Genomic DNA, 27,837 nt, shown 5'->3' on the forward strand with positions numbered 1-27,837 from the left:
TATAGTCATTTTGACAATATTAATTTTTCCAATCTAATGCAAGAGGTTTTTTTTTAAATAAACTATTATGTATATAACCTGCATTGTTTCCATAAAAATTGGAAAACATTCATAGAAATATTCTATGAAAGGGAAAAAAAATAAATCTATTCCATCATTTTTTAGATAGTAATAAAAGGACATCTAACAAATTTGGCTAAACTAATCCCTAAAAATTAAAACTGATCTACCATGAAAGCTCTAAATGAATCAAATTTACTAAAGAATCAATGTCACCTTACTTTCCGTCAGCTTCTTTATAATCAAAACTTTATACTGGGTTCCTGACATAGCCATTATTATCTGGAAGATGTGACTCTGGAAGATCTGACTCACTGACTTTTGTGAGTTTCTCTTAGTGAGCAAAATCAGGAAAGTTGTGTCTAGAGCTGTTTTTAAAAAATGAAAGTCAGAAATGAATATTATAATTATACTTGCTGTAATTATATTTTTAAATGAAAGCTAAGGCACAGGAAACCACTTACGCATTTCTAAGACCTCATCTGGAAATTTTAATGCACACAGGTGCCCAACATTAAGAGAAAATCACCAAATAATTGCTTCTATCATACAGGGGAGTAGGTGAGCCCATTAATTTTCTCACGGCCTAAATCACTGTTCCCCTCTGTTGCCTAAATGAATACTATGGATGCAGAAATATTAGTGGAATAATTAGTGATGTCCGCAGAACTTCCAAAGCTTATTAAAGTCCAATAATGCTAACTTTAACTTTTGCTTCTCAGTTAGACCCCATGTTAACATTACAGCACTGAAGGCTCACTCTCCCTGATATACAGTGTAAATATTTTAGAATGCCGGGGTGAAAATACTCAAACCTCACATCAGCAACGACTAATGTCAGTATGTCAAGCTGTGTTTGCAAGGGGCAAAAAGAACAGAGCTTTGGCTTCTTAAACTACTTGAACTTGGCTCTTGTATTTTTAGGAACTACAAAGAAACCTTCATTTTAAAGCCCTTAAAGGCAATATGTCCAACATATAATAAAATATAAATACGGAAAGTGTCAGATAGATTGATCCATTTAGAAGGCTATTTAAGATTTCTGCAAAAACAAAAAAAAAAAGGAGAGGAAAGAAACATTTTAAATATTTTAAATAAGAAATCTTGGTATTTGTTTTTTATAAGAACATCAAAAAAAAAATCGACCACAGTCCAATAGAAATAATTCCTAATTTCAATATGCCCATTAATCATTTACTTAACTATCATTAAGTAAAAGTTTAATGTAATTCAGAGATATTCTAATGAGTAAAACACAACTTGAAGTAGAAACAATTTAATAATGGTTTGTAAGATCATGCAACACAGAATTACAGAATTTTCAGTGGTTTTATTATTTTATTATAGTTAGAATTTGCCAAAGTTTACTCTCAAATTAAAGAGTGGTGCCAAATATCACTCAATGACATCTATTTAAAAAATTAAACAAAAAACCAAACTGAAGATTAGCAAAATATTCCTTTTATATATATATTTAAAGTTATACACTGAAACATTCTGTATTACAGAAGGCATGAGAGTTCAAAATAAGCAAGTCTTCCATTTATGTAATAACGAACATTTTTTTAGTTTTTCCATTTCCTTGTAGATATTTTGGAAAATAAATATTATTTCAAAAAATAATTTGTTCTTTTCCTCATTCTTACTAATATAATGTGATTATATATTTTTCAATGATGCTTTGAAATGAACTCTGAAATCATTTGTTCTAACTTCTCATTCATGTGGAAAAGAAAGAGACTGCACTCTGTTCAACAGACATAGTATCAAAAGAAAATACACCCACAACTTCAGCCCTCTATTTGAGAGAGGAAGCTAGCTTTTAAAAGCTAATTTTGGATCATAAAATGTTATGGATTTTCACTGAAAACTTATTTATATTAAAATGTTTAAGAAATTTGTACTTTTGCAAGAATTCTCTAGTTACAAACCCTAAATCCTTCAACATTCAAAGGAAATTAAATTACCTATTCATTGTCTTTAACTTTCTAGTTCTTCCTTAGTTACATCACATTCCATCAATCCAAACCAAATTTAGTTTCTTCTTGGCTCCCACCCTCTAGTCCTTCTTCTGGCTTCCATACTTGTTCCTCCTTCTATCTTCCCTTTGCCTGGTAAGGGCATCAGCACCTCTGGATTGAACTGAGCTAAAAATCTCAGTAACCTCTTCAACTGTCTTATATCACCCCAGTCCATCAGCAAGTCCTCTGAATTCTACTCTGAAATATTTATCACTTCAGTGACTGTGCATCAAGCTGATGGTGCCCAGTTTCAGGCTCTCCTATCTCATTCTTAAATTCAGCAATATCTTAAAAATGACTGATGACTCCCACCTCCCAGAAGATGAACTTTAAGACAAGTCCATGAAATATTTGCAATCTGATCCCAGTTTAACATTTCAATTTCTTGCCCTACATTTACTCTATTTATACTTCTCCAAAACCAACCACATTACCTAGTTTTTATTTTTTCCTGAACAATATATGTTCTTTCATGATTCCAGTCTTTTGCACACATGGCTTCTTCTCCCTTTAAATGTCTCTTGTCTGTATCATATATTAACACATATATGTGGAATATAGGAAAACCAGTTTGCAAGGCAGAAATAGAGACACAGATGTAGAAAACAAACATATGGACACCATGTGGGGAAAGCGGGGAGGGTTGGGGGGGAATGAATTGGGAGATTGCAATTGCCATATATACATTACTAATAAGAAAAAAATATCAAATTGTACACTTTAAATATATGCAGTTTATTGTATGTCAATTGTATCTCAATAAAATTACTAAAAAAAATGTCTCTTGTCTGCCAGGTCACATGATATTCACTCCTGGACCCTACTACAGCACAAGTGTGTGTGCATGCATGCACCCACACACACGCACATTGAATGTATGTACTGTTGAAAAAGGCACTAAAGTCCTGAGTCCCCTAGGGAGTGCTGCTTCCACTTACATGTTTCCAGTAGTATATTTTACATATATTTTTAGTATAGCATTCACCTTTGCATATTATAATATTTGTGTCCTCATTACACATGAAATTTGTTTCTATTCATATCTTTTATTCTGGTATCATGTCCAGCAAGTGGTCAAATGATGTTTGGCTGAAATGTCAGCAGAAGAATACCAGAGATCAATATTTGGAAGTGATGAATGTGAGCTTGAGTTTACCACTTATCAGCTATATGAGCTTGGGCAAATAGCTCTCTAGGGTTTAGCTCCTCATTGTAAAGTGAGGAAAACAGGACATGCTGAATAGGGTGGCTGTGAATATTCACTGAGGTGTAAAATGCAGTGCCTGGCACAAACAGTCAAGATTAGTTATTGTTCTTACTATACTGTTGCCATCTTTTCTATGAATACTTTGTAGCTGCCCAGCTTATTTCTTCTGGGTCTTATTACCTCTTGTACATTGAAAAAGGAAAATGCTTACTTAGTTTCTAGTTTTTGTACTTGGCAGTATATTCATTGAGAGCAGGATATTTTCTAATTCATCTTTGAATTTCATAAACCTCAGTGGCCACTGCCTTGCATGTACAATGTAGTTAGGAAATGTTTGTTGAAAGAATCAATCTGCCACTGAGAAAGTATATTCATCAATGTCTTTTTAATGAATGCCATATTTTTTACTAATGAGAAAGTGTAAGTATCTAAATAGAGGACTTTTGCTGTTATATTACTGTAATAAGATTCTTATCAGAGATTAAACTTGTCATTTGAGAAAGGGTTTATCAACAGCAGGAATATTTAGAATGCAAATCAAACAGCCATTATGAATATTACACATAACAAGCCTGCACATTTGAAAAATATGTATTTTAGAATTATATGGTCATGGATTTAACCCATTGGCCCAAAACTTACAATAGAGAAGACAATTTTTATCTTGATATATTTAACTGTATAGGTCATTTGACCTGGAGATAAAATGATTTACTATTTTAAGAACACAAGATTCTTGAAACAAGGTTAACATTATATATTTTTTTAATTTTAATTATTCTTAATTTTCTCATCATTTATATTTTTGTCACTTAGTTTCCAGATTGACTGGTAAAATCTATTTTAAAAATTTAAATTTAAATTGAATATCTGTTTTTTTTGCTTAATCCTTTTGAACATAAATTTTTTAAACGTTTTTTGTTCCCACCGTTAGATTATTTAACACAGTATGTCCTTCATTTGTGAATAAATTTGGACCATCTTTTTGCATAAAAAGGTTGAGTATCTTTTCGTGTAAATATCCTGACATATATTTTTCCAATGTTAAGGCAGAGTTAAGGTTAAAAGTTACATAATGGCATTTTTCATTAACGCAAAAAGGTTTAGTATTTGAATAACGTATAAGAAGCCTACTTGTCCTTCAATTACTAACTCTAGTATAAAGTCAGGGGAAACAGATAGCCAAGCATTTGAAAATTAAATCCACATGTTGAACTCTCTGCATTCTATTTGACAATGTTTTATTGCCTAACTAATAAGAAATTAACAAGCACAAACAAAAAGCTTTTCTACAAAAAGAAAAACCGTTATCGTCACTTTATAGGAAAAGAGTATGTCAAGGGAAAACAGAATTCAATTTATAAACCTTTTACCTTGGAAAATAAATTGAGAACTTTCAAAAATATGTTGAATTTAAAGTGCTATGGTGAAACTAATGGATACCAAAAGAAAAGCCTTTTATATTGTTAAAGTGACACTAAATGTAAAGAAGGGTGTATTTACCGAATGCAATGGTGCAGTTTGCACATGGGATGACAATAAAATCTGTCTCCTTGAATATATATAAATTGAAATATTTTAATATGAACAGCACATTCAACAAAAGTTCTCTGCAATGTTCTTCACTTAAATTGGTGGTGTTTTAGAACTCTCTCCCTCTCTCTCTTTATACACATATATATGTGTGTGTGTGTGTATATATACACACACATATGCATGTAAATACACTCACACACACACATATATATACACATATATATGTATATATGTTTTTTCTATTTTATAACATGATACATTTTATGTCCATATGTCCCATCTAACAAGTTTGCTAAGAAAAAACAGCTGTAACACTAAACTAAAATTCCTGTAGCCTTTTGTTGAATGAAATTCTAAAGTGAATTGGCCCCAAAACAACATGCTATAAAGCAGAGTGGCCAACACTGCAATTTCATCTTTAGATTACATGGTAAAATGTTAGTATTTCCAATTGCTTGTTTTTGGAATAGGTTTATTCTTTGAGAACCATGGATGGGATTGTAATAATTTATCAATCTACTTTTACAAAATTATTAAAATGTCTTTGTTTTTGCCTCTATTTTCCTTTTTAAAAATTCCTAACTCATTTCCACATAATTATTCTTGCTCTGTGTTATTTGTAAAGATATAAAGTAATAAATGGCCAATAGTCTTTTATAATGTGCCTAATATATAAAATATTCTATTACTTCTTGCTTATTACAGACATAAGCGCAAGTTAACTAAGGAATATTAAAAACTCTATAATTTTATCCATTTACTGTCACTGTTAATATCTTTATATATGTCCTTTTATATTTACATCTTTATGACTTTATACCCTAGTATTCTCAGTCATTAAATAGCCTTTGAGAATTTTGTTTATTTCAAACAAAAGAGAGTTTATTTCCATTTCAAATAAAACATAACATTGAGTAGGATAAAAAATTATGATAATCAAGTAAAATTATTTACATACAGAAAAAAAGCCTATAAATTGTTATAAAAACACCCCACAGAACATCAAAGTTAAAGCTTGAAAGATAGTTGCTAGATAGCATTTATATGTAACAATAAAATTGTTAATTTTTGTTTATGTGTTTGTATGATTGTTTTGTTTTGGCCAAAAAATAGCATTGGCCAACCTAGCTTTAACCTAACTGCCTTTGGCTAACTTGCTCTAATCTAAATAGTTTTTCAGCCAATGATGAATTGGCACTGACAGTGACTGAAATAATGAAATGTAGGTTGGTTGTCAGCACTGAAAAACAGTAATGAATAAAAGGTTATATTCAAGAAAAATCTGGGAAAACATCAGAAATAACTTGAAGGTATAATCAGTGTCCTGCATTAGGCTAAGCACTTTATGAATAGAGTATCATTTAACTTTGTTAAACTCTGGTAGGTAGAAAGAACTAAAGCCATTTTGTAAATGGCATTCCAAACTGCAGAGGACTTGGTTAAGGACCTCAAATCACACAGTTGGTAAGCAGAGCTTGTAATCTTTGACTCTAAGGCCCATGCAGGATTTGCCAACAGACTTATCATACCTACAGAAGTTTCTGGTGGGGTGAAGATTATTCCCAGGCTTCTGAGAGATACACTAAACCAATAGATTTCATTAAAAATTGCATTTTAATATTTCTCATTTTTTCCCTTCTGTGCAGATACTATCAGGTTTCAGTAGGAATTAAGACAAGTAGCTTCATCTCCACATCTCTCTTTCAGGACAAAGCAGAACACAAACCCTGGCAGGAAATAGAGTTGTTTATATCTTTATCCTGGTCGTGCTGCTCCATTAAATGACATGTTGAAGGAAAATTCAATATTTTAACTGCATTTAGTGCTAATCAGACCCTTATAAATTAAGGTGAGATTACACATTTTCATTGTGTTCTTTTCCTTTTATCATTAGTTATCCCTAATTTTCATGATGATTATTAACATAATGTTAATATGCTCAGGAGGTGCTAAGAAAGATTATGTGTCATGCTCTGATTCATTAAAGCCAGAGAAAGGACTCCTTCATTTTTCAACTTTTTAATAGATAGTTCATTTTATAATCTTGAAAGATAAATTTTTCGCTGTTCTGAACTTTCTATTAATACATTTTCTTTGAAAAATGGTATTTTTGACCATATCTATCTACAAGGGGGGAATTTAAGGGATGTCTTTAACATTCTTAAATTGCTGGCTTTTTCCAGTCTGGGATTATTTTCTTATATGGCTTTAGTATCCTCTTTCTGAAAAAGCCTATTTAAGAAATTTTACAGATTTCTTGATTACGTTTCTGTTTTATTTAGGAGAACTTCAAGATTTTTTTCTACTTCTCAGACATATGTTAATTACTGAAGATAACCTCACCCAGTTTTGTGGTTTGCTATGGAATGGTATGGTATGATAAGGACCAAAAATAACCCAATATTCTTTTTAAAACTGTTCTCTCGATAAGTTGATATTGGTGCTACCTGAAGGCTGAAATTTCTTTTAGCTGTGCTGTTAGGCTTTGTTTTTTAAAGCTCACACCTGTATATATAAAGATTTTTTTTTCTTCTTAAATTTGCTATGGCTTACTGAAAGGGAAATATGAAGCCATTGACAATTACTGACAAATCAAATATATACAAAAATACTTCATAATGCACTGTAAAGATAATACTACTCTTTTAAAACTCATAAATAGGTTTCAAAAATATCCATGTGATCATTGCTTATGTAGGAGCACTGACCAACTCATTTAAAATATGCAAGTTGACTTGCATTTCTCTAATGATTAGTGATGTTGAGCATCTTTTCATGTGTTTGTTGGCCATCTGTATGTCTTCTTTGGAGAAATGTCTATTTAGGTCTTCTGCCCATTTGTGGATTGGGTTATTTGCTTTTTTGGTATTCAGCTGCATGAGCTGCTTGTATATTTTGGAGATTAATCCTTTGTCAGTTGATTTGTTGGCAAATATTTTCTCCCATTCTGAGGGTTGTCTTCTTGTCTTGTTTATGGTTTCTTTCACTGTGCAAAAACTTTTAAGTTTCATGAGGTCCCATTTGTTTATTCTTGATTTTATTTCCATGATTCTAGGAGGTGGGTCCAAAAGGATCTTGTTTGGATGGATGTCATAGAGTGTTCTGCCTATGTTTTCCTCTAGGAGTTTTATAGTGTCTGGCCTTATACTGAGGTCTTTAATCCATTTGGAGATTATTTTTGTGCATGGTGTTAGGAAGTGTTCTAATTTCATTCTTTTACATGTAGCTGTCCAATTTTCCCAGCACCACTTATGGCAGAGGCTGTCTTTTTTCCATTCTTGCCTCCTTTGTCAAAGATAAGGTGCCCATATGTGTGTGGGTTTACCTCTGGGCTCTCTATTCTGTTCCATTGATCTACATTTCTATTTTTGTGCCAGTACCATACTGTCTTGATCACTGTAGCCTTGTAGTATAGTTTGAAGTCAGGAAGCCTCATTCTACCAACTCCATCTTTCCTTCTCAAGATTGTTTAGGCTACTCGGGGTCTTTTGCGTTTCCATACAAATTGCAAGATTTCTTGTTCTAGTTCTGTGAACTACAATAAGGTATCACCTCACACCAGTCAGAATGGCCATCATCAAAACATTTAGAAACAATAAATGTTGGAGAGGTGAGGAGAAAAGGGAACTCTTCTGCACTGTTGGTGGGAATGTAAATTGGTACAGCCACTATGGAAAACAGTTTGGAGGTTCCTTAAAAAACTAAAAATGGAACTACCACATGACCCAGTAATCCCACTACTAGACATACACCCTGAGAAAACCATAATCCAAAAAGAAACATGTACCATAATGTTCATTGCAGCACAATCTACAATAGTCAGGACATGGAAGCAACCTAAATGCCCATCAACAGATGAATGCATAAAGAAGACGTGGATATATACAATGGAATATTACTCAGCCATAAAAAGGAATGAAATTGAACTATATGTAATGAGGTGGATAGACCTAGAGACTGTCATACAGAGCAAAGTAAGCCAGAAAAAGAAAAACAAATACCATATGCTAACTCATATATATGGAATCTAAAAAATTGGTACTGATGAATCCAGTGACAGGGCAAGAATAAAGATGCAGATGTAGAGAATGGACTGGAGGACACAGGGTTGGGGGGGCGAACGGGAAGCTGGGACAATGTGAGAGAGTAGCATAGACATAGATACACTGCCAAGTGTAAAATAGATAGCTAGTGGGAAGTTGCTGTATAACAAAGGGAGATCAATTCAATGATGAGTGATAACTTAGAGGGCCAGGATAGGAAGGGTGGGAGGGGATCATGGGAGGGAGGGATATGAGGATGTATGTATAAATACAGCTGATTCACTTTGGTGTACCTCAAAAACTAGTACAAGAGTGTAATTATATTCCAATAAAGAGCTTAATAAAATAAAATAAAATAAATAAAAAATAAAATATGAAAGTTGAAGAAATTGTATTGATTACTTCTAATTGGGATATTTTAATGAAAATAGTATACTAAAGTGTATTTCAAAGAAGGAATTTACCTAGTCATTACATAATGGAGGAGAATGTTTTTATATTAACTTTCAGCTTTTACAATTATTCTTTATTCTACCATTAAGGTAAGAAGAAAAATTAGTATTCTATACTGATGCTAAAGATGAGTTTTAGAAAGATAGGTCTACTATTTGGTTTCAAGAGCAATGATAAAATAAATACCTGAGCATTCAACAAGATTGTGCTTTTAATAACTTATATGCACTGTGCATGCTGAATTAAGAACATTTTGAGTCTGAGATTATGATTATCTTATAGGTAAAAAGAACTACTCAGATAAAATAACTAATAATGACTTTGAACATTTATTGAGAGGTTTCAGGGAGCCAGGCACTGTGTTAAGTGCTTTCTATGCATTTTAAAAATTCACATCCATAAGAATTTTGTTAGATATTATTGCCATCACTTGTAGATGTGAATCTTACAGAAATTAAGAAATTTTTCCAAGGTTACACAGCCCAGTAGTGGTTACCGGATAAAAATCCAGACTTGCTTTCTTCATTATGTTTTTGGGAAAGATATAGATTTAAACATCAAAACTTTATTTTTATGGACTTTATGTTTTTTATTCTTTTACTTGATATTTCATAATCTTGGGATTTAGCATACTGATAATATTTGATTAGACTTTAATCAGTATCAACTTAAATGAAAAGTTCCCTAGTTCCCTAAGTCATTCCTGCCATCATAGGAGCAGAGGCATTCCTATTTTATTCATTTCCTACCTACAGGTGTGCTTTTTTTTTTTTTGTACTTTTGGTCTCAGTCTCATCCCACTCTCCAATTTTAGCTCTAACCCAGAATAGTAAACCTACAAAAAGCCCCTCCCTCAAAAGTGGTTGCCTCAGTATCACCTGGCCTTGCCCTATTCAGAGTTACTGAACCCTGCAGTGAGTGTGTTCTGAGCTCACCTCTGGGGCTTACTAGGTCTGGGAGGTACACTTTGCTTTTCCTGTAATGCTTGTTTTCTGCTGAACACCTAAATCCTTCTTTCACTTGGTTCTTCTAAGACTTCAATCTGTTCCCTCTCACTTATTCTTCCTCCTCAGCTGGGATTCCTGGTCAGTCTGCATCATAACACAGTAGCAAAGCTTTTGCCTGTGCTCATGTGTCTTGTGAGGACTCAGCAATCTGTTTCTGGCCTGTGGATATGATTACACAATTTTGAGTTCCAAATCTTGTCTCTCTGGCTTACAATTTTGGATTCTGAAACCAAGAGCCAGATAATCCCACGTGCTTGTTCATACCAACTTGCATTCCCTTTACCAACCCCATCTTCCAGATTCAACGTACCATGCTTGGTTACTGGCATTTCTCCATCACAGCCACAAATAACATAATGTCCCATCTTCTCAAAACATGCTTTCTTGCTAAAAATCATAAGAAATTTATGTGGAATTGTTTTGCTAAGAATTAAAAATAGATAATTCCTAAATATTAACTACATGGAGGGCTAATGAAAAAAATATGAACTCCTCCACTTTGGTCAGAATTATTTTATATCTTCCAAGAAAAATAGTTTGAATTACCAGAAAGTTGAAGAAACTTCTCTCTTTTGTTTTTATGAATTTAGAGATTTTTAAACATTTAAAACTTTATTTTTATTTTTTGAATTATATCTCTAGATATAACCAGCATCTAGATCAAGAAATAGAGCGTTATCAGTCTCCCCTTAAGAGTAACAACTATTCTGATTAAATTAGATTTTCCTGTTTTTGGAGTTAGAGAAATCTGTATTTTTTGTCTGAATTCATTTGCTTACATATATTAATGTATGTACTGTTGCTGGACATTGAGGTTGTTTGCAGTTTTTTGGTATTACAAATAATTAATGCATCTACAAATCATGGATTTTTTGTACATATCTCTTATGAGCATGTGTATGCATTTCTACTGGGTAAAAACTTAAGAGTAGAAATGATGAATTAGAGGATATACATATGTTCACACTTAGTAGATGATGTCAAACTGTTTCCCAAAATGTTGTAGTAATTTATACTCCATCAGCAAAATCTGAGAACTTTAGTTGTTTTGAAATTTGGTTTTGTCTTTTTTATTTTAGCTTTCCTGATGAATGTGTAGTGATTTTTTATGGTTTATTTTGTAATTTCCTAGTAGGTAGTAAAGTTGAATGACTCTTTATACATTGTTTTTTGCCAATTTTCATATCTTTATGCAGTGTCTATTCCACTCTGATTCCTGTTTTTAGCTTGAGCTCTTTGTTTTGTTTTGTTTTCACTCATCAGTTTGTCAGTTCTTTGTATGCTCTGTATTGGAGATCTTTGATATTGTAGCATATCTTAGGGCCTGTTGGCTTCAGGTGGTAATACAGTCTTTCAAATTACTGTGAACCTCCTTGACTTTGTATTTTTATGGATTACTGGGATTGTAAGAGGTCATGACTGCCAGGGGAAAAAAAAAATCCTGGGAACAAATAAAATGAGGCACTATAAAAAAGAGATATAACATTACAAAAATTAGTGTAGAAACCACATAAAGTTTCAGGATCTACCTGATGAGAATCTCTAGAGAGTTATATTCCTACTCATTAGAATGTACTGTTGTAAATCCAAACATTTCTGTGACTGTTTTTGAAAAAAAAATTTTTTGAAAATCTCTTTGTAATTCTCAGATATATGGTGACTTATACACTAAGCAATGTAAATTATATTCTCTTTATGTACCTAGTCTTGCTCCAGGTCTGCTAGTTTTCATTAATGTAAATTCATTAGAATTATTAGGGAGAGTCATCCATTCTTTATGATTTATTTGGAAATAAATTTTTTTAACAATACATTTTAGGGAAATCTAGTACTTTTCATATTGGCAGTACTAATAAGCAATTCAAAATTAAAGTGTATTTAGAGAAATATGAATAAAAACCTTTTAAAAAACTCATTTTTATCATTTTTCTAAAATTGGTGTTATAGGTCTCCTGGGTCAGGTCAGTACAACACAAAATCAAATTGAGGCTTAAAAAATTTCAGGACAATTTCAGACAAAAGTAATACTTATTTGCCTGAATTATCATTGGAACTGGGTTTGCAATGCAGTCCTCACCTTCAGAAGAATTTTGATTGAGTGTCAATATTCCTAGCAGGTGGTGGAAGATATGGTCCTCGAAACATAATAGAGGAATGCATATATAACCATCACTGCTCAACAATATTTAAAATCTACAAGAAAATGCAAGCTTGATTCAAAAGATAATAGTCCACATTCATATCTTTGGTTGTTAGACATTTAATCATCTGAAAGACATGCAACCATTAAATACATTTCTAATCTCACTAAAGTGTGATCAGACTTTGAAATATATGGGCCACCAATTAATTTAGGAAAGGCAAAATGATTCAGCCATTCACCACATAAACTGCTTTTTCTTCATGTACATGCCTGATGACTTAAAACCATAAAAAGTCCTCAAACCCTCTTCTTTTAAGGTAATTTCCAGTTATGAGAGCTATTTTCCTCTACCTTTAAGGATACAAACTTTTCTTATCCTTCAGACATTTATAACCTGGAAAAATTAGTCCCATTCCTATTTTAAGCAAAAAAAAAAAAAAAAATTAAAGCAATTCTTAAGTTACATTCAAACCAACAAGTGTAAACTGAGTTACTACTATGTAAATGAGATAATTTTAGATCTTTCTTCTGTACAATAAAAAGACATTTTGCAGAGAAGGGGAAGAGAAGAGAATAAAACATATATGTGAATTATTTTATTTGGACACTCCATCTGTGGCTACAAAGATGGATGTAGTCTTATCCATTTATAATACTAGCAGCAAAACTATAATTTTGTACTTGTTCAGACTAAAAGGGACAAATGTCATGCCTCATAAACTGGTGATGGTACTTCGTTCATATCTCTCAACTTATACAGGGGAAAATGCAGGCTTAGAATGCATAAACTCTTAGAAACAAGTACTTAGTAATCATCTGTTAAGATATACCCCATAAAATTCCAGAATAGACATGAAGTCTTTTCTAAAAGTACATAAGATACAATAATATAAAAATAGCTAAAGGGAATGATGACAAAGAATACATGTAGAATAGCTCAAGGAAACCACAGAGAAAGCGTGCCACACGCATACTGCATTTATCTTCTAAAATTGCTGGTGACGGACCCAATATTTCACTTTGGAAAAGTCATGATTAAACATGGAAAGTCTTGATTAAACATGTTAAAAGGCATAGCTATATGTAAAAATAAATAAAACTTCAAACACCACTTTAAGATGTTAAGCACAATGTACCTATAATGTCATTAAGTTTATGAGAAAGCATGATATCTGCTTAGATGAAATTTGAATTCTAGTAGAGAAAACAAGCACATAGATACAGGATAACAATATAATGTCTAAATTATATATATATATATTCAGTTATAGGGTTATAGCCAAGAAGGCAATTAGCCCGCAGGCACCTATGTACATTCACTTTGTTCAAGGTACAAACCATAGAAGATTAGATGGCATGGTAATCATGAACGAAACCAATGGTTAGTAAGATCTAAGAAACACCACTCTTGAAACAATAAGTAGTGTTTGTATAAAGCTGGGTTTCCCAGAATTGGCAAAGGGCAATCAAAATTACTATTTCATGAGACCTTAATTTGGACTGGTATTGTTTACATCTCTATTATATAGAGCAGCTAGGGAGAAAACTGTCATAAAATAATCCACCAGTTTCAAGTGTCATAAACCATAAAAACTGTGAGACATAAATGGTGCTTTGGATTTCAGTAATGTAGACTATTTGACCTTTAAAATGTAGTTCTCAGATATAACAATTCTCTCAGGGTACTTGGCTTTTGTTTTTCCATGCCACTATTTTCCCAAGGTAAATAACATGCAAACCATCAGAAACGGTTAAAGACATTTAAAGGCACCTAGCTCTAAAGCAGTATTTGCATAAGAGAAGACAGCCATGGCCGAGAGTGATGGAGTGTCATGTTCCATAGAGTTAAGGGCAGATCTGGGACTGAATCCAAGTGATTGGACTCCAGCCAGGTGCTCTTCTACCTGGGAGGTGGCAGAGCACTGTCTCTGGGCTAGAGTGCCTGGCTATGAACCCTGGCTTTACTATGGACAAGCTATACACATCGGGCAGGTTACATATTGTTTCTATGACTCAGTGTTCTCATCTGTAAATTGAGAATAATAATAGTGGCTACCTCATGGGGTTTCTGAGGGGAATATATGAGTTAATTCCTGACATGTGTCTAGAGTACTTAGTATAGTGTAAACAGAGGGTAAGTGTTTGCTATTAGTGCCATTTTTGACATAAGCCAGGTATGAGTCTGGCCCAGTAAAATATGCTACACTGGGGAAACACATGCTAAACCCTCACAGGTGTGCTGGAATTGTTTTCTGTTAGACCCATATGAGCAGGCAGAGGGCCAAGGACCAGGATCCCTCAGAGGCCCTTATCTCTGTCTAGAAGAAAATTATGTTGCTCTCTGCATTGTTAGTCTTGCATATTTCTATAGTTTTTGCCACTGAAGAAATTTGCATCTTCTAACCATGGCTGGGACTTTTTTCTCTCACAAGAATCATTCTGCTAAAATCTCTTGCCATCATTCTATTCTTACTTAGACAATGATAAAGAATTAGAGATTGGTCAGAATTCTCCCTTTCTTGATGCTTTTCTGAAGTATTTCTTTCAGTTCATAAATTTCTTGAATCTGGCTTCTTTATTAACTCAAAGACGTAATGTTCATGCTCTTTCTGGTTTTCAGTAGACATCAAGTCAACATTTTAATTCAGTTTTTCTGACAATGAATTTTTCATATCTGCAACTTACAGAGAGGGATTAATCCTTATGGCATTAACTTCTGGAAAATATCTTCATACTTCAGAGATATTTAAATTAATCTTGATCATATTTAACTTGTCCCTATATTTGTATTAAATTAGGCTACTGCAGTTAAAAAGACATGCAATAAACTAGAAAAATTAGTTAATAAACTGAAAAGTGTTCCTAAAACCATATCTGACTTATTACCTTAGTAGAGGGGGTCATAATTCACAGAGGTCAACTCCATTTGAGAAGCAATTAGTTGCCATGTAAATTATCTCCAATTTTTTCATAGAAACTTAATTTGTTATTATTTTCTGCCAACATTCTACCCTTGCCAAGATTCTACTCCACACTTTCCATGGAAAGCAATGTGATATAGAGATTACAAGAAAAGGCCTTGAACAAAGGTAAACTTAGATTTTCAATTCTGACTTCATTGGTTATTGGCTGAGTAATATTTGGAAAGTTACTTAACATTACGAATCTTCAGTTTTTCCAGCAATAAAACAAGGAATAATTGCACCTACCTTATAGGTAAGTGTGTTTATTTGTTTGTTTTATTTGTTAGCTTGTTTAAATACATTCTGTAGGCTAAAATAAGTAAAGGGGTTTTCATAGTTCTCAGAAAAGTAATAAAGATGAATAAATGGCAGTCATTGTTATTAACAAGTAATATGCACTGACTGATATTTTTCCAGCAGCCCAAGAGGAACAAAAAAGTTAATATTCAAAGGTCTAGCTTAATCTTTCTTACCTCACACAGAAAAATTTAAATAATATGACAAATATTCATGACTTTTCAACCTCGTTTTTAATTGGGCAAATAGTTGTTTTAAAGTTCTTTCCATATTCTGGAAACTGTTTCTTTGAGCCTTTTTAAAAAAATATATGTTGCAAATACTTGCTTTCAGCTAACTGCTTGTCTCTTAATCACTTGTAGCATCTTTGTCATTGTAGTCCATTATACTGATATAATGAAATTTATCTGTCATTTTTCATTAGCATTTTCATTACCATATTTCAGTTAGCAATATGCAACTAATGGTCTGCCCCCAAAAAAGGGTGTGTCAGAATTTTCTGGGGGATTTTCCAACATGCAAGATACTGTAGGTTCTGATGTGTACTCCTTGAAGTCTGAGAAGGGGTGCTATAGCCCCACAGTGAGCAGCCCTGCTAAACTGTGGTAGCTGTGCTGATGACCACTGATGAGGTGTTGGGGAATAAAGTGTTTTAAAACTGCAGATATAGTCAAGAAAAATAAATAGACTAACAAGTCTTTATTTCTGATTCTGAATGTAAGATTCACATTCAAGTCAACATAAGAGGAATGGATACCACTGAAGAGTAGTAGCTTTGAAAAGTTTTCATATTCTATTAATATTGGTGATGCTCCTTGTCCTAATTTCGAGATGTTCTTTTACTGTGATAAAATATATATCACATAAAATTTATGATTCTAGGGACTTCTCTGGTGGTGCAGTGGTTAAGAATCCGCCTGCCAATGCAGGGGACATGGGTTTGATCCCTGGTCTGGGAAGATCCCCCATGCTGTGCAGCAAGTAAGCCTGAGTGCCACAACTACTGAAGCCCGTGCACCTAGAGCCCATGCTCAGCAACAAGAGAAGCCACCACACTGAGAAGCCCATGCACACCACAACAAAGAGTAGCCCCCACTTGCCACAACTAGAGAAAGCCCACATGTAGCAATGAAGACTCAATGCAGCCAAAAATTAAAAAAAAAATTATAATTGTAAACATTTCTAAGTGTAAAATTCAATTATGTTAAGTACGTTTACATTGTTCTGCTACCATCACCCCTGTTCTTTTCTACAACTTTTTCATCTTCCCAAATTGAAACTCTGTAACCAGTAAACAATAACTCTCTAATCTCTCCTCCCCATGGACCCTGGCAACCACTATTTTATTTTTCTTCCCTATGAACTTGACTACTCCAGGAACTTAATACAAATGGAATCATACAATACTTGTCCTTCTGTGTTGGGCTTATCTCACTTAGCATAACATTTTCAAGGCTTATCCGTGGTGTAGCACATGCCACACGTTCCTTCTTTTTTTAAGACCAAATAATACTCCAATACACCACACTTCATTTATCTATTCATTCATCAATGGACATACTGGTTGTTTCCACCTTTTAGTTATCGTGAATAATGCTGCTATGATCATTGATACACAAATACCTGTTTGAGTCCCTGCTTTCAAATCTTTTGGGTATATGCTAAGGGTGATACTATTAACTCACATTAATTCTTGTATTAAAGACTGAAGAGAAAAATTACAAGTTGATCTTCTTCTCTCTCTCCCTGCAATTAAGATGACTGATTGGTGCAATCAATGGAAATCAATTTTGTAGAATCAGTTGTGACAGAGTTATCAGCATTAAACCATAGCAAATGTATCAGATAGTCCCTAATTAATTCTTTTGTTCTGTGTCCTTTGACACAATCCAAGAATTACTTTAACATGATATGAACACTCAAATTATTGAGCCAGAATCCAAATCTTTACATGTTTGTATAAATAAAATCCTTAATAATTACTTGCTTTTTTGGTCTAGTTTATTAGAATGCTAACTCTCTAAGGGCAGAGGGATAGTCTGTTTTGTTTGCCTCTGTATTTTCAGCACACACTAGGTACACAATGTATATTTTCTAAAAAAAAAACTTTAAATAGGTCTCTAAGCATATTAGATATGCCATTTCAGACTATATATACATATACATATATATATATACACAAAATTTTCCTTCTTTTACTATTACTTATATTGGATAATTAATTTCAGTAACACTCTCATTGTGTTGTCTCTCTCCTAACATATTCTTAGTAATGCCTTTAATCCATTGTCCATATTTGAAAATAATAAGTATAGTTTTATTCATTGATATTTTATTCTCATACTTCTCAGTCAATCTGGTAATATGTTTCCTCTTCCCCTTCCCACACATAACACAATTTTAAAAAATTTATCGCTATGCATTTCATAATGGGCTAAAAAAATTTAACTTGCATGTGTGGTGGATAAAATCTACCATTACCCCAATATTATATAGTAAGTGGTAAAAAGCCTCTTTCACAATTTTAGGCTGCTTCTTGTTTTTTTAATCATCTTTCTGCCAAGATCAGGGCTTGGCTGGCCCTCATCCAGGGCTTTTTCTAATAACATTTTTTTTTGCTGCTTTTAGTATGAATTGAGAAGAACTGTTTAACTCATTTTTACTCTGATTAAATTTGGAAAGAAGAAACTTCCAGTCTTCAAGGCTAAAGGCAGCACTTGAAAATGTTGACCACTGAAGATTTATTACCCCTATCACTTCCTAAGGTCCCTGCCTCTTATCACTGTTCCACAAACACTCTCTGCACTTTGTTTCTTCTGGGTTTGGCTTTGTGTTTCCTCTGCTTAGACTATCCTCCTCATTTATTTCACTTTGAGAAAGTCTAATGACTCTTCAGTGCCACTCAAGTTCTTCATCCCCCAGGAAACCTTTCATGTTCTTTCATCAATGAAAATGTCTCCTTCCCTTGAATCCACATAACAATTTGTGCTTTTCTAACTGAATTGATCATTACAGCATATACTCGCATCAATATATTGCTATGCTTTTCCTCACATACTCTTTCTCTGTCTCTCTCTTTCTGTCTTCCCTCCTACACAGAATACTATACTGCATGAAATTGGTTTCCTGAAAAGAACCTCTCTCCCTAAGCTGAATAACCCACTGATCAATTGAAGAAAGGACTGTCCTACAGAATTCTTGGGACATCTCTCACCCCCCAGATATTTCTTCCCATGTAGCTCTTCACACACCCTAATGCAACTCAGTTTCCCACTTCACCTTTACCTCCACCACCAATCTTTCACCAGGATTCCTTGTAATGCACAGTCCATCATCAGCAATATCCCCTAAATATTCAAACTTCCCTCTGAATATTATTATTACTTTTTGATTCCTCCCACCCTGTACCTCTCCCTTACATAAGATACTGCTTTCTAAGGCTGACTGAAAAGTCGGCTCCCATATTTGACCGAGCACAATGTCCAGAGGAGACAGGTGGCAGATATCCTGTCTCTGAATCATTGCTTCTAGAACATTATTCCATCTCCTTTGCCACCTTCTTTCAATTCTTCTGAAGTAAATACCATCATCAGATAATATTACCCATTAAATTCTCTTACTGCCATTACCTACAGGTTTCTTGAATAACCCCCTTTATTAATGGAATATGTTAGCATTTAGCTTATTTTTTTCTCCACTACAATATTACTTCTATTAGCATAAGTGGTCATGTAAAAATCCACAGGGCATTCTAATTACAGCAGCGCTTGACAGTTGATCACTCCCTTCTTTGTCAATCTAGTTCTTATGAGTCTAAGGGACTCTATTATATATTTTTCCTAGTATTCCTGCTACCGTATGGCAGCAATTTTTCAGCATCATTTAATGAATCCTCTTCCTGATCTGTCAGTGCTTGAGTTCCTAAGGCTTAGTCTTTGGACTTTTTTTTTAAAGATTTTTTTGATGTGGACTATTTTTAAAGTCTTTATTGAATTTGTTACAATATTGTTTCTGTTTTATGTTTTGGTTTTTGGCCGCGAGGCATGTGGGAGCTTAGCTACCTGACCAGGATTGAACCCGCACCCCGTGCATTGGAAGGCAAAGTCTTAACCACTGGACCACTAAGGAAGTCCCGGACTTACCTACCTACACCCATTTTCTTGATATCATGATTTCATCCTGGCCTACAATTTCTTTTCTGAATCTAAATCAGCATCTGTAACTACCTTACCAAGAATTATGTTTGCATACTGAAAAAGCCTCACAAACATAAAATTTCCAAAAATGAACTTGATTTCTGCACCATAAAACCTGAAGAAGTGATGGGGACCTGTTCAGAACAAACCCCTCAGAGTCATCCTTGATTTCCTCTAATGCCCCACATATAATCCATCAACAAATCCTTCTGGCTTTCTTTTTACCTGCTTCTCATCATCTCCCCATTCTACCACCATGGTTCAAGCCACTACCAAATCTTGCCTAAACTAGTGATACATTGGGCTCTGTTTCTACTCTTGTCTAAAAACACTGTGTATCTATTCCCACTCCCCACCCTGCACAACATCCAGAATAATCCTTTTATATTGGATTATGTCACACTTCTAGACAAAACCATTCTAAGACTTTCTTTCTAAACACATTTAGAATAAATCCCATATCTTAGTCCTGGGCTGCATTTCCAATATCATTCTCAACCAGTCTTTATTAGTCACACTGACCTACCCAAGTTCCCTCCAGCTTTAGAGACTTTATATCAGAATGTCCAGAATGCTCCTTACCTAAGAATAGACACGTCTTGCTTTTGACCACATGGGTATATATTAATAGCTACTCTTGTCTTGATCTACAATTTGTTTCTTCTATTAGATTGGTTGCATTAGTAGGGTGGGAAGTTTGGGGGATTTTTGTTCGTTTGATTATTTTTCAATTGCTCTATGTCCAACTTCTAGACCTATGCACACTATGACACTCAAAAATTATTTATCAACTAAATAAATAAGCTAAATGAATCAATCATTAATAGGACTAAAATGTAAAATAAGATAAAAATCAACTATAAAGAACTGTTACTTGTAAATCATAATGCGAGTTGGATATAATGTGACTGACTTAAATTTGTAGACCAATTTTAGTTGCAACTGGTGTTCAAATCAGGAGTCAGAATTTGGCACTGTGGACGAGTTATTTTGCAAGCACAGCACATCCTTTATTTGCTTGGCTGATTTTTCTCTTTCTTACTTAAGGATGTTAAGGTGATAAAATCATGTGTAAGAAGAGCTCAATCATGGTGCTCCTGGTAATAGGGAAAGAAAGGCAACTACTCATGTTCAAAACTAGAGGCAATCAACAGCTGGATTTGTTTAGAGATATTCAGGTTTTATGTTTGTATGTAAAAAGTGACTATTAAAATAGCTTCAGGAATATAACTCTGTAATTATTACTTTGAAATCCTATAGTCTATAAAAATTTCCTCAGCATAATGCAATATTTACACATTTATTTCTTCGTTATAAAATATTTCAAATTTATGTACTGCTAACTAATGAAAAATCTGAAAACATATTTGATAATGAACTGAAGAAAATTTGAAAATTATCAACTTGATGATATTGTGTTTTTAAATTCTAACTAGGTTAGTAAAACATCTGTGACATATCAAAGTTTTTAAAAATCTTTACTAAAGTACTAATGTTAGTAGTGTTAGTGTTATTTTTTTACAATGATTTAACTAGCATCTTGAATTTAAAAAAAATATTTCAGAAAAAAGAATTACAAAATTTATTACATTATTTCTTCAATTAGAAAATGGTAATTTTATATTTGCTACAAGAAACTCCATTTTGAGAATCTTTGGAGTTATTGTAAATTAAACCTTAATACTAAAAGTATACAAATCTACTAGGAAAATGTACATTTTAATATCTTATTCAATGTAAAACATCATAAATATTTTGTTCCTATTTTTATAGTAAAAAATAAAGCACAAAAAGTTGCTTAGTATTCACCTCACAATTAGTTTGTATTTAGTTTGACTAATTAAACTCATATATCTGTAAGCTTCAGACTTTTGTTTAAACTATGAATATGTATTCAGTTAATATAAACTACATGATTATAGTTTATCTACAAAATATGAGCTCTTTGTTTTTACTTTTCAGTTCTGTATCTTAATAAATGTTCTCATACCTTAACTCTGAGCACAGAAGCAAACATTCTTGCATCTTCAGATACACCTCCAATGTAAAATTTTTTCTGAAACACTGGGGGATGATCATTTTCATCCTGAATCTCAATAAACACTTTAGCTGTATTGCCTGCAGGAAAAGAAATAATATATTTTTTATTGATGGTCATTCATTAGAAAAAGATGGGCTGGACTAAATAATCATTGTACTTTTTTTTGAACAATGTAAGTAACAAATCAGGAAGTCATTCCTAGTTGGCATGCTTAATACCCCATACCCACAGAGGACATTGACAATGATGTTTTTGGCATCATAATGTTAAGTTGTGGCCATTTCTTTTAATCATAATGTCTAGTTAATTCATCTTGCTTGATTAATAGGCACTAGAGTATTGTGTTCTGCTAATTTTAATAAAACAATTCAAACTATTCACATTCAGAAATACTTCACATACATTACAAATTACACTAAAGTGACACAAATATATAAAACACCTTATGAAATAATAAAGTCTGCCATAAATTAAATAAATATTTTTGTCCTTAAGTATAAAATTAGCAATGGTATTCTCTTAGCTTTAAATATAGTATTTTATATATATGCATATATATATGATTAAAAGTAAACAATGGTTGGGGGAGGTGCTTATTTCCACAAAAGGAAAACAAGTTTTATTTTGCACTAAAGGCTATCTAGCATTCATTGGAAAAGATGTATCTGGAGAGATGATTATTGTATGACTTATAAATACTGGGTTTTGTAATTCAAATGATATTAAATATACCATTAAGACTACATTTCATCATCACTCCCTCAATCATCACAGTTTTAAGTCTCACTCCCTCAATCATCACAGTTTTAAGGAGAAATGTAGCACTTTTTACTAATCCATGAATGACCCTTTACAAAGAATTTGATAAATGAAAACAACTTACAAACCAGATAAAATGAGGAATAAGTGGTAAACATTTTGCAAAAATTAGATTCAAATTACATAAGTATTCTGATGTATTATCTAAGTAAACTTTTCTCATGCATTTCAAGTAGGATCAAATATATAGCAATTGATAAACTATCAAGCACATCCGGATTTTATTGCTTTATTGCACCCTCACCTATAACTAATTAACAGCAACCTACTAGCACAGTGGGTGGATCGTGGGTGTATATGTGTTGATTAAATAAATGAATGAATAATCTTCATTGTCCTAGTAAGAATTCAGAAACAGTGTCCTTTTTGCATAACTTGGGAAAGGTCAGTGAGACAAGAGCGTTAACCCACAAGGTTTTACCCCTGTCCTGCTGCTACTCATTTAGTTTCTCCCCTCCTTGTCTCTTTCCTACCAATTTTGAACTGGACAAGCTAAAATCAAAATGAAAAATGTGCTAGGTCAACAGAGAAGGGTACCAGCAGGGAAGTAAGGCTAATGACAGACTATGCTTCTCTATCCTACAGTGCTAGGGCTCCAAATTGCACCCTGGTCAGCCACCAACAGAGTTCATCCAAAATGAAACCCATTTTCATCTTAGTAGCAGACAATTTTTAACTTCTGGAATCAAAGGAGCTAATTTGATATTTGAAAAAAATGAATCAAACTAACTGAGGATCTAATATATAGCATGGTAATGATAGTTAATAATACTGTACTGTGTTCTTAAATCTGCAAAGAGAATAGATTTAAAATGTTCTCACCACACACATGACACACAGAGGACACAAATAGTATCTGTGTGAGTTGATGGATGTGATAACTAACTTGTGGTAATCATTTCTATATATATATATATATATATATATATATATATATATCAAAACACCACATTGTACAACTTAAACATATACAATTTAATTTGTCAGTTATACCTGAATAAAGCAGGGGGGTGGAAATTGTGATGTATCTAATCAAAAAACATAAAATAAATGTTGGCCAGTCCAAACAATAAAGTGTACCCCCATAGTTTAATCACTATAATAGCATTCACTTAGATTTTCTGATTCATTAACCTACAAGTACATGATCCCACAGATTTCTGAGGCTCACATACTTTCACTACATGTGTGTAAGGACTAAGGACTGTATCATGATTTTTCACCTAATTTGATTTTTTATTATTTCTAAGGCAGAAACTTGGAAGCAACTCTCATTTAAATTCATTTAAGGGAATCTACTATTTACCTCCGTAAGTATTTGCAGAATCTTTTTTCCTCCTTATTATATCCTTTATTTAAGGTAGTTATGAAGCACATAACAAAAAAGAAAGATGTGGGGTGGGTTGGGGGAGAAAAGAAAGTGGTGTTGATAAAATGGATAAGAGAATATAGTGAAAAGAACAACACAAGTCCATGATGACCTGATACCTTCCTGCAGTCTCCCTTCTGGTTGGGTGAGACAATGAGAGTCTTCCAAGGAGAACCACAGGAGATGGAAGAAATTATAAGCTGGATGAAAGATTGCTTGGCAAGTGTTTTGGTTAAAAAACATCGTACTCTTCTATGCACTTTGGGGCCCAGTGCCTCATTTCCTTTCCTTCACTGGCATTTTTTTCTCCCATTTTGTAGGAGAGAACCTTTGATTTGGACAGTACCTTTGGGTTCAGTGAATCAGGAAGTTCCAGAAATGACCCTTGAGGCAAGGAAATGTGAGCTCCCTTCCTGGGACTTATTAGTTTAAAGAAAGAGAAAGCATATTTACAATAGCCAGGACATGGAAGCAACCTAAATGTTCATCAGCAGATGAATGGATAAAAAAGATGTGGTACATATATACAGTGGAATATTACTCAGCTGTAAAAAGCACTGAAACTGGGACATTTGTAGAGACATGGATGGACCTAGAGACTGTCATAGAGAGTGAAGTGAGTCAGAAAGAGAAAAACAAATATCATATATTAACACATATATGCAGACTATAGAAAAATGGTACAAATCAACCGATTTGAAAGGCAGAAATAAAGACACAGATGTAGAGAACAAACATATGGACAACAAGTGGGGAGGGCTGGGGGGGATGAATTGGGAGATTGGGATTGCCATATATACATTACTAATAAGAAAAAAAATACCAAATTGTACACTATAAACATATGTAGTTTATTGTATGTTAACTGTATCTCAATAAAAGTTCTCAAAAAAAAAAAAAAAGAGAGAGAGAGAAAACAGAACTACTAAGTAAAGCTCAGAAAAGGAAATAGGAATCAGAAAGAAAACTCCTTGAATAGATCTTCCATTCTATGTTAGACATCCTAAACAAGGTGAAAATGTTCAGAAGAGTAACTGATAGTCAAAATATCATTAACTTTAACTTGACTCTATGCTTTTCAAGATGAAATGTGGTTTGGATTGTTTTCCCTTTCCTTTCCTTTTAATAATTAATTGTGTGCTGCTGGTTTTCTCTTCTTAGGGAACCCTTATTATTCGCAAGATGAATCTGTTTCTTCTAACCACATGACCAACCTATAGCCTACATTGCATTGGGTTCTCATAAGATACTTTCTGAATAATGATCCAAGGAGTTAAAGCAGTGGTTCTTAACTATGATTGATTTTGCCTATCCAGGGACATTTTTGGTAGTAATAACTGCAGAAGGTGGGGAAGTGGGGGCAATGCTACTGGAATTTAGTTGATAGAGACCAGAGATGCTGAGAAACATCCCATAATGAACAGGACAAGCCCTTGTGACAAAAAATTATCCAGTCCTAAATGTCAATAGTGATGAGGTTGAAAAACCCTACTTAAAATAAGAGAGGGGGTTGGGGAGAGAGAGAGAGATTGGTTACAGGAGTAAAGATAAAATGGAAAGTTTGTGTAAACATGCAATAATGCCTTCTCCTGAGCCCATGTACATGCACAAGCCTGCAATACGGGACTCAATCAAAATGGACTGCAACACTGGTCATTGCCACTCCCACTGAGTTTTTTAAAGTCAGGGGTTCAATCCCATTCACCTCCACCCCTGTCACTGCCTGTTGGCATCTGTTCCTGTCATTCCCTCAATCTGAATACTCTGAAGTCCAATCATATGTTTAATTATTACTAGCACATAAACATCAAAGATATATTGACTGTCATGCTTGGGAATACAGGAGTTTAGCTTGATACAAAACATACGCTAGACTAGACTGTAAAACTTTGAAGCCAAGGATGGCATTTTTCTTATTGTTAAATATTCTTCATGGTCTAACAGATTACACAGATTTTTTTTTTAATTGTATCATAATGTAGTTCTATTGCACAGAAATTTGGAAAGAATGCTTGGAATACCAGACTTACATGTTTGTTACTTTCCTGGTGCCAAGAGATCAAAATTAGATCCTCTTTAAAGTGATACACAAACACACACACACACACACAAACACAAATATCTTTTATGCTATTTTTTCCTTCAGTACTATTTTTTGTATGTGCTTTACTGGCAAACTAAATTTTAGAAGCACCATGACTTCTACACAGTAGCTATTTAATAAATGTTTAATTAGACTAAAATTGCTACCACTCTCCTACTCTATATTCACTTAAATAAAATGAATCACTGTATTTTATCCCTATAAATGAAATGAGATGATACATGTTTAAGCCCTTAAAAATCATAGTACCAAGCAACTGCATGCTGTTGTTAAGTGTAAGAGTATCTCTCTTAAAGATAACAGATTTTTTTTAAAGTTTAATATTAGGAAAATACTAAATCTAAAACCATTCCATGTTCTGTCTGGAATTACCTTGAAGATTCTTTGTACTTACAGTCTTGTTAACTGTTAACATCCTCTGTGTTCCTCTGCCCTAGTTTATGTGCCAGATAAATGACTGTTCCTATAGATAAAGTAATGTTTAAGAACAAAAGGATCATCTGAGATAAGCATTTAATCTGATCTTACTAAAGTGTTTATAGATATTCACTAAGAAAATAGTTTGAATAAAAAGTATAGAAGAAATGTGTTATAGTGTGTTCATTAGATGGAATTAGCAGGAATATAGTACATTTACATGATCTTTTGAAAAATAAATTATTAAGTATGTTAGAATGAGAAAAGTCACTGTTTCTTATCTCTCAGCTTTTTGCTCTGCAGGAATTGTACTTAGTCATATTTATGTATAATGTTTATTTTAAGTGGCTAGGCAGCAAGACAGACTATTTTTGAGGTTCATTTTAATAGTTTTCTAATTTAGCTTTGACATTGATTTAATTAGTTTTTGCATGATTTTAAGTGCTTGTATCTAAAACATACATTTTTATGTATGTGTTTGCTGAAAGGTTAATAACTGAATTAAAGACATAACCACATGTAACTACTGGCTTCGAAAATTTACACTCAGATTACTAAAATATACACTTGATTTTTAGCTAAGTCTTTTAGTGAAGAAAGGACAACATTGACAATCTTACAACTCTCATGATGAGATAATCAGGAGAGTAATATTCTAAATATTAATTAAAGTTTGGCTTTGTGTCCATATTAACATATTTTTCTCATTACTAAATTTAATAAACTAAGTTTCCTTGTAAACAGTAACTATCAAAATAGAAGCTAAGAATGCAATATTGTTTCTTTTCATTGGCATTGCTAGCACCTTGTGCTAATCCTGTGGGACTACACTGATGAATTTAGAAGCATCTGCAAAGGGAATGATGACTTTTAGCTGAGTATGTTTCCATTCAGAATAAACAGACAATATTTTAATTCACTTGTATCTATTAAACTCCAACTCTTTACACAAAAACAGTTTAATACAGGACCCATAAGGACCAATACAACTGCTGTAGTTGCAAAATGAGAAATAAACAAATTTAAGCACAAGCTGTAGAGTACATGTACACGATGTGACCTTACATTGGTTACTTACTCTTTCTGAGCTTAAGTTTCTCAATAACAACATGGCAGTAATAATACATAAGTAACTAGATTAAGTGAATGAATACATATAAA

The 27,837-nt window shown here is 33.3% G+C and overlaps 1 protein-coding gene across 17 annotated transcripts in view; it reads right to left on the reverse strand.

Moving 5' to 3' along the window:
• The window catches only part of PCDH15 (protocadherin related 15), a 764,244-nt gene that overhangs the window by 66,065 nt on the left and 670,342 nt on the right, over window positions 1-27,837 (reverse strand). For all 17 annotated transcript variants that reach the window (XM_057735541.1, XM_057735540.1, XM_057735538.1 and 14 more), the window contains one exon: window positions 21,917-22,044. In XM_057735541.1, coding sequence (XP_057591524.1) covers window positions 21,917-22,044 — 128 coding nt within the window. The remainder of the gene's footprint in view (window positions 1-21,916; window positions 22,045-27,837) is intronic.

Source organism: Hippopotamus amphibius, chromosome 5 (genome assembly GCF_030028045.1).
Source record: "Hippopotamus amphibius kiboko isolate mHipAmp2 chromosome 5, mHipAmp2.hap2, whole genome shotgun sequence".
Classification (NCBI taxonomy): Eukaryota; Metazoa; Chordata; class Mammalia; order Artiodactyla; family Hippopotamidae; genus Hippopotamus; species Hippopotamus amphibius.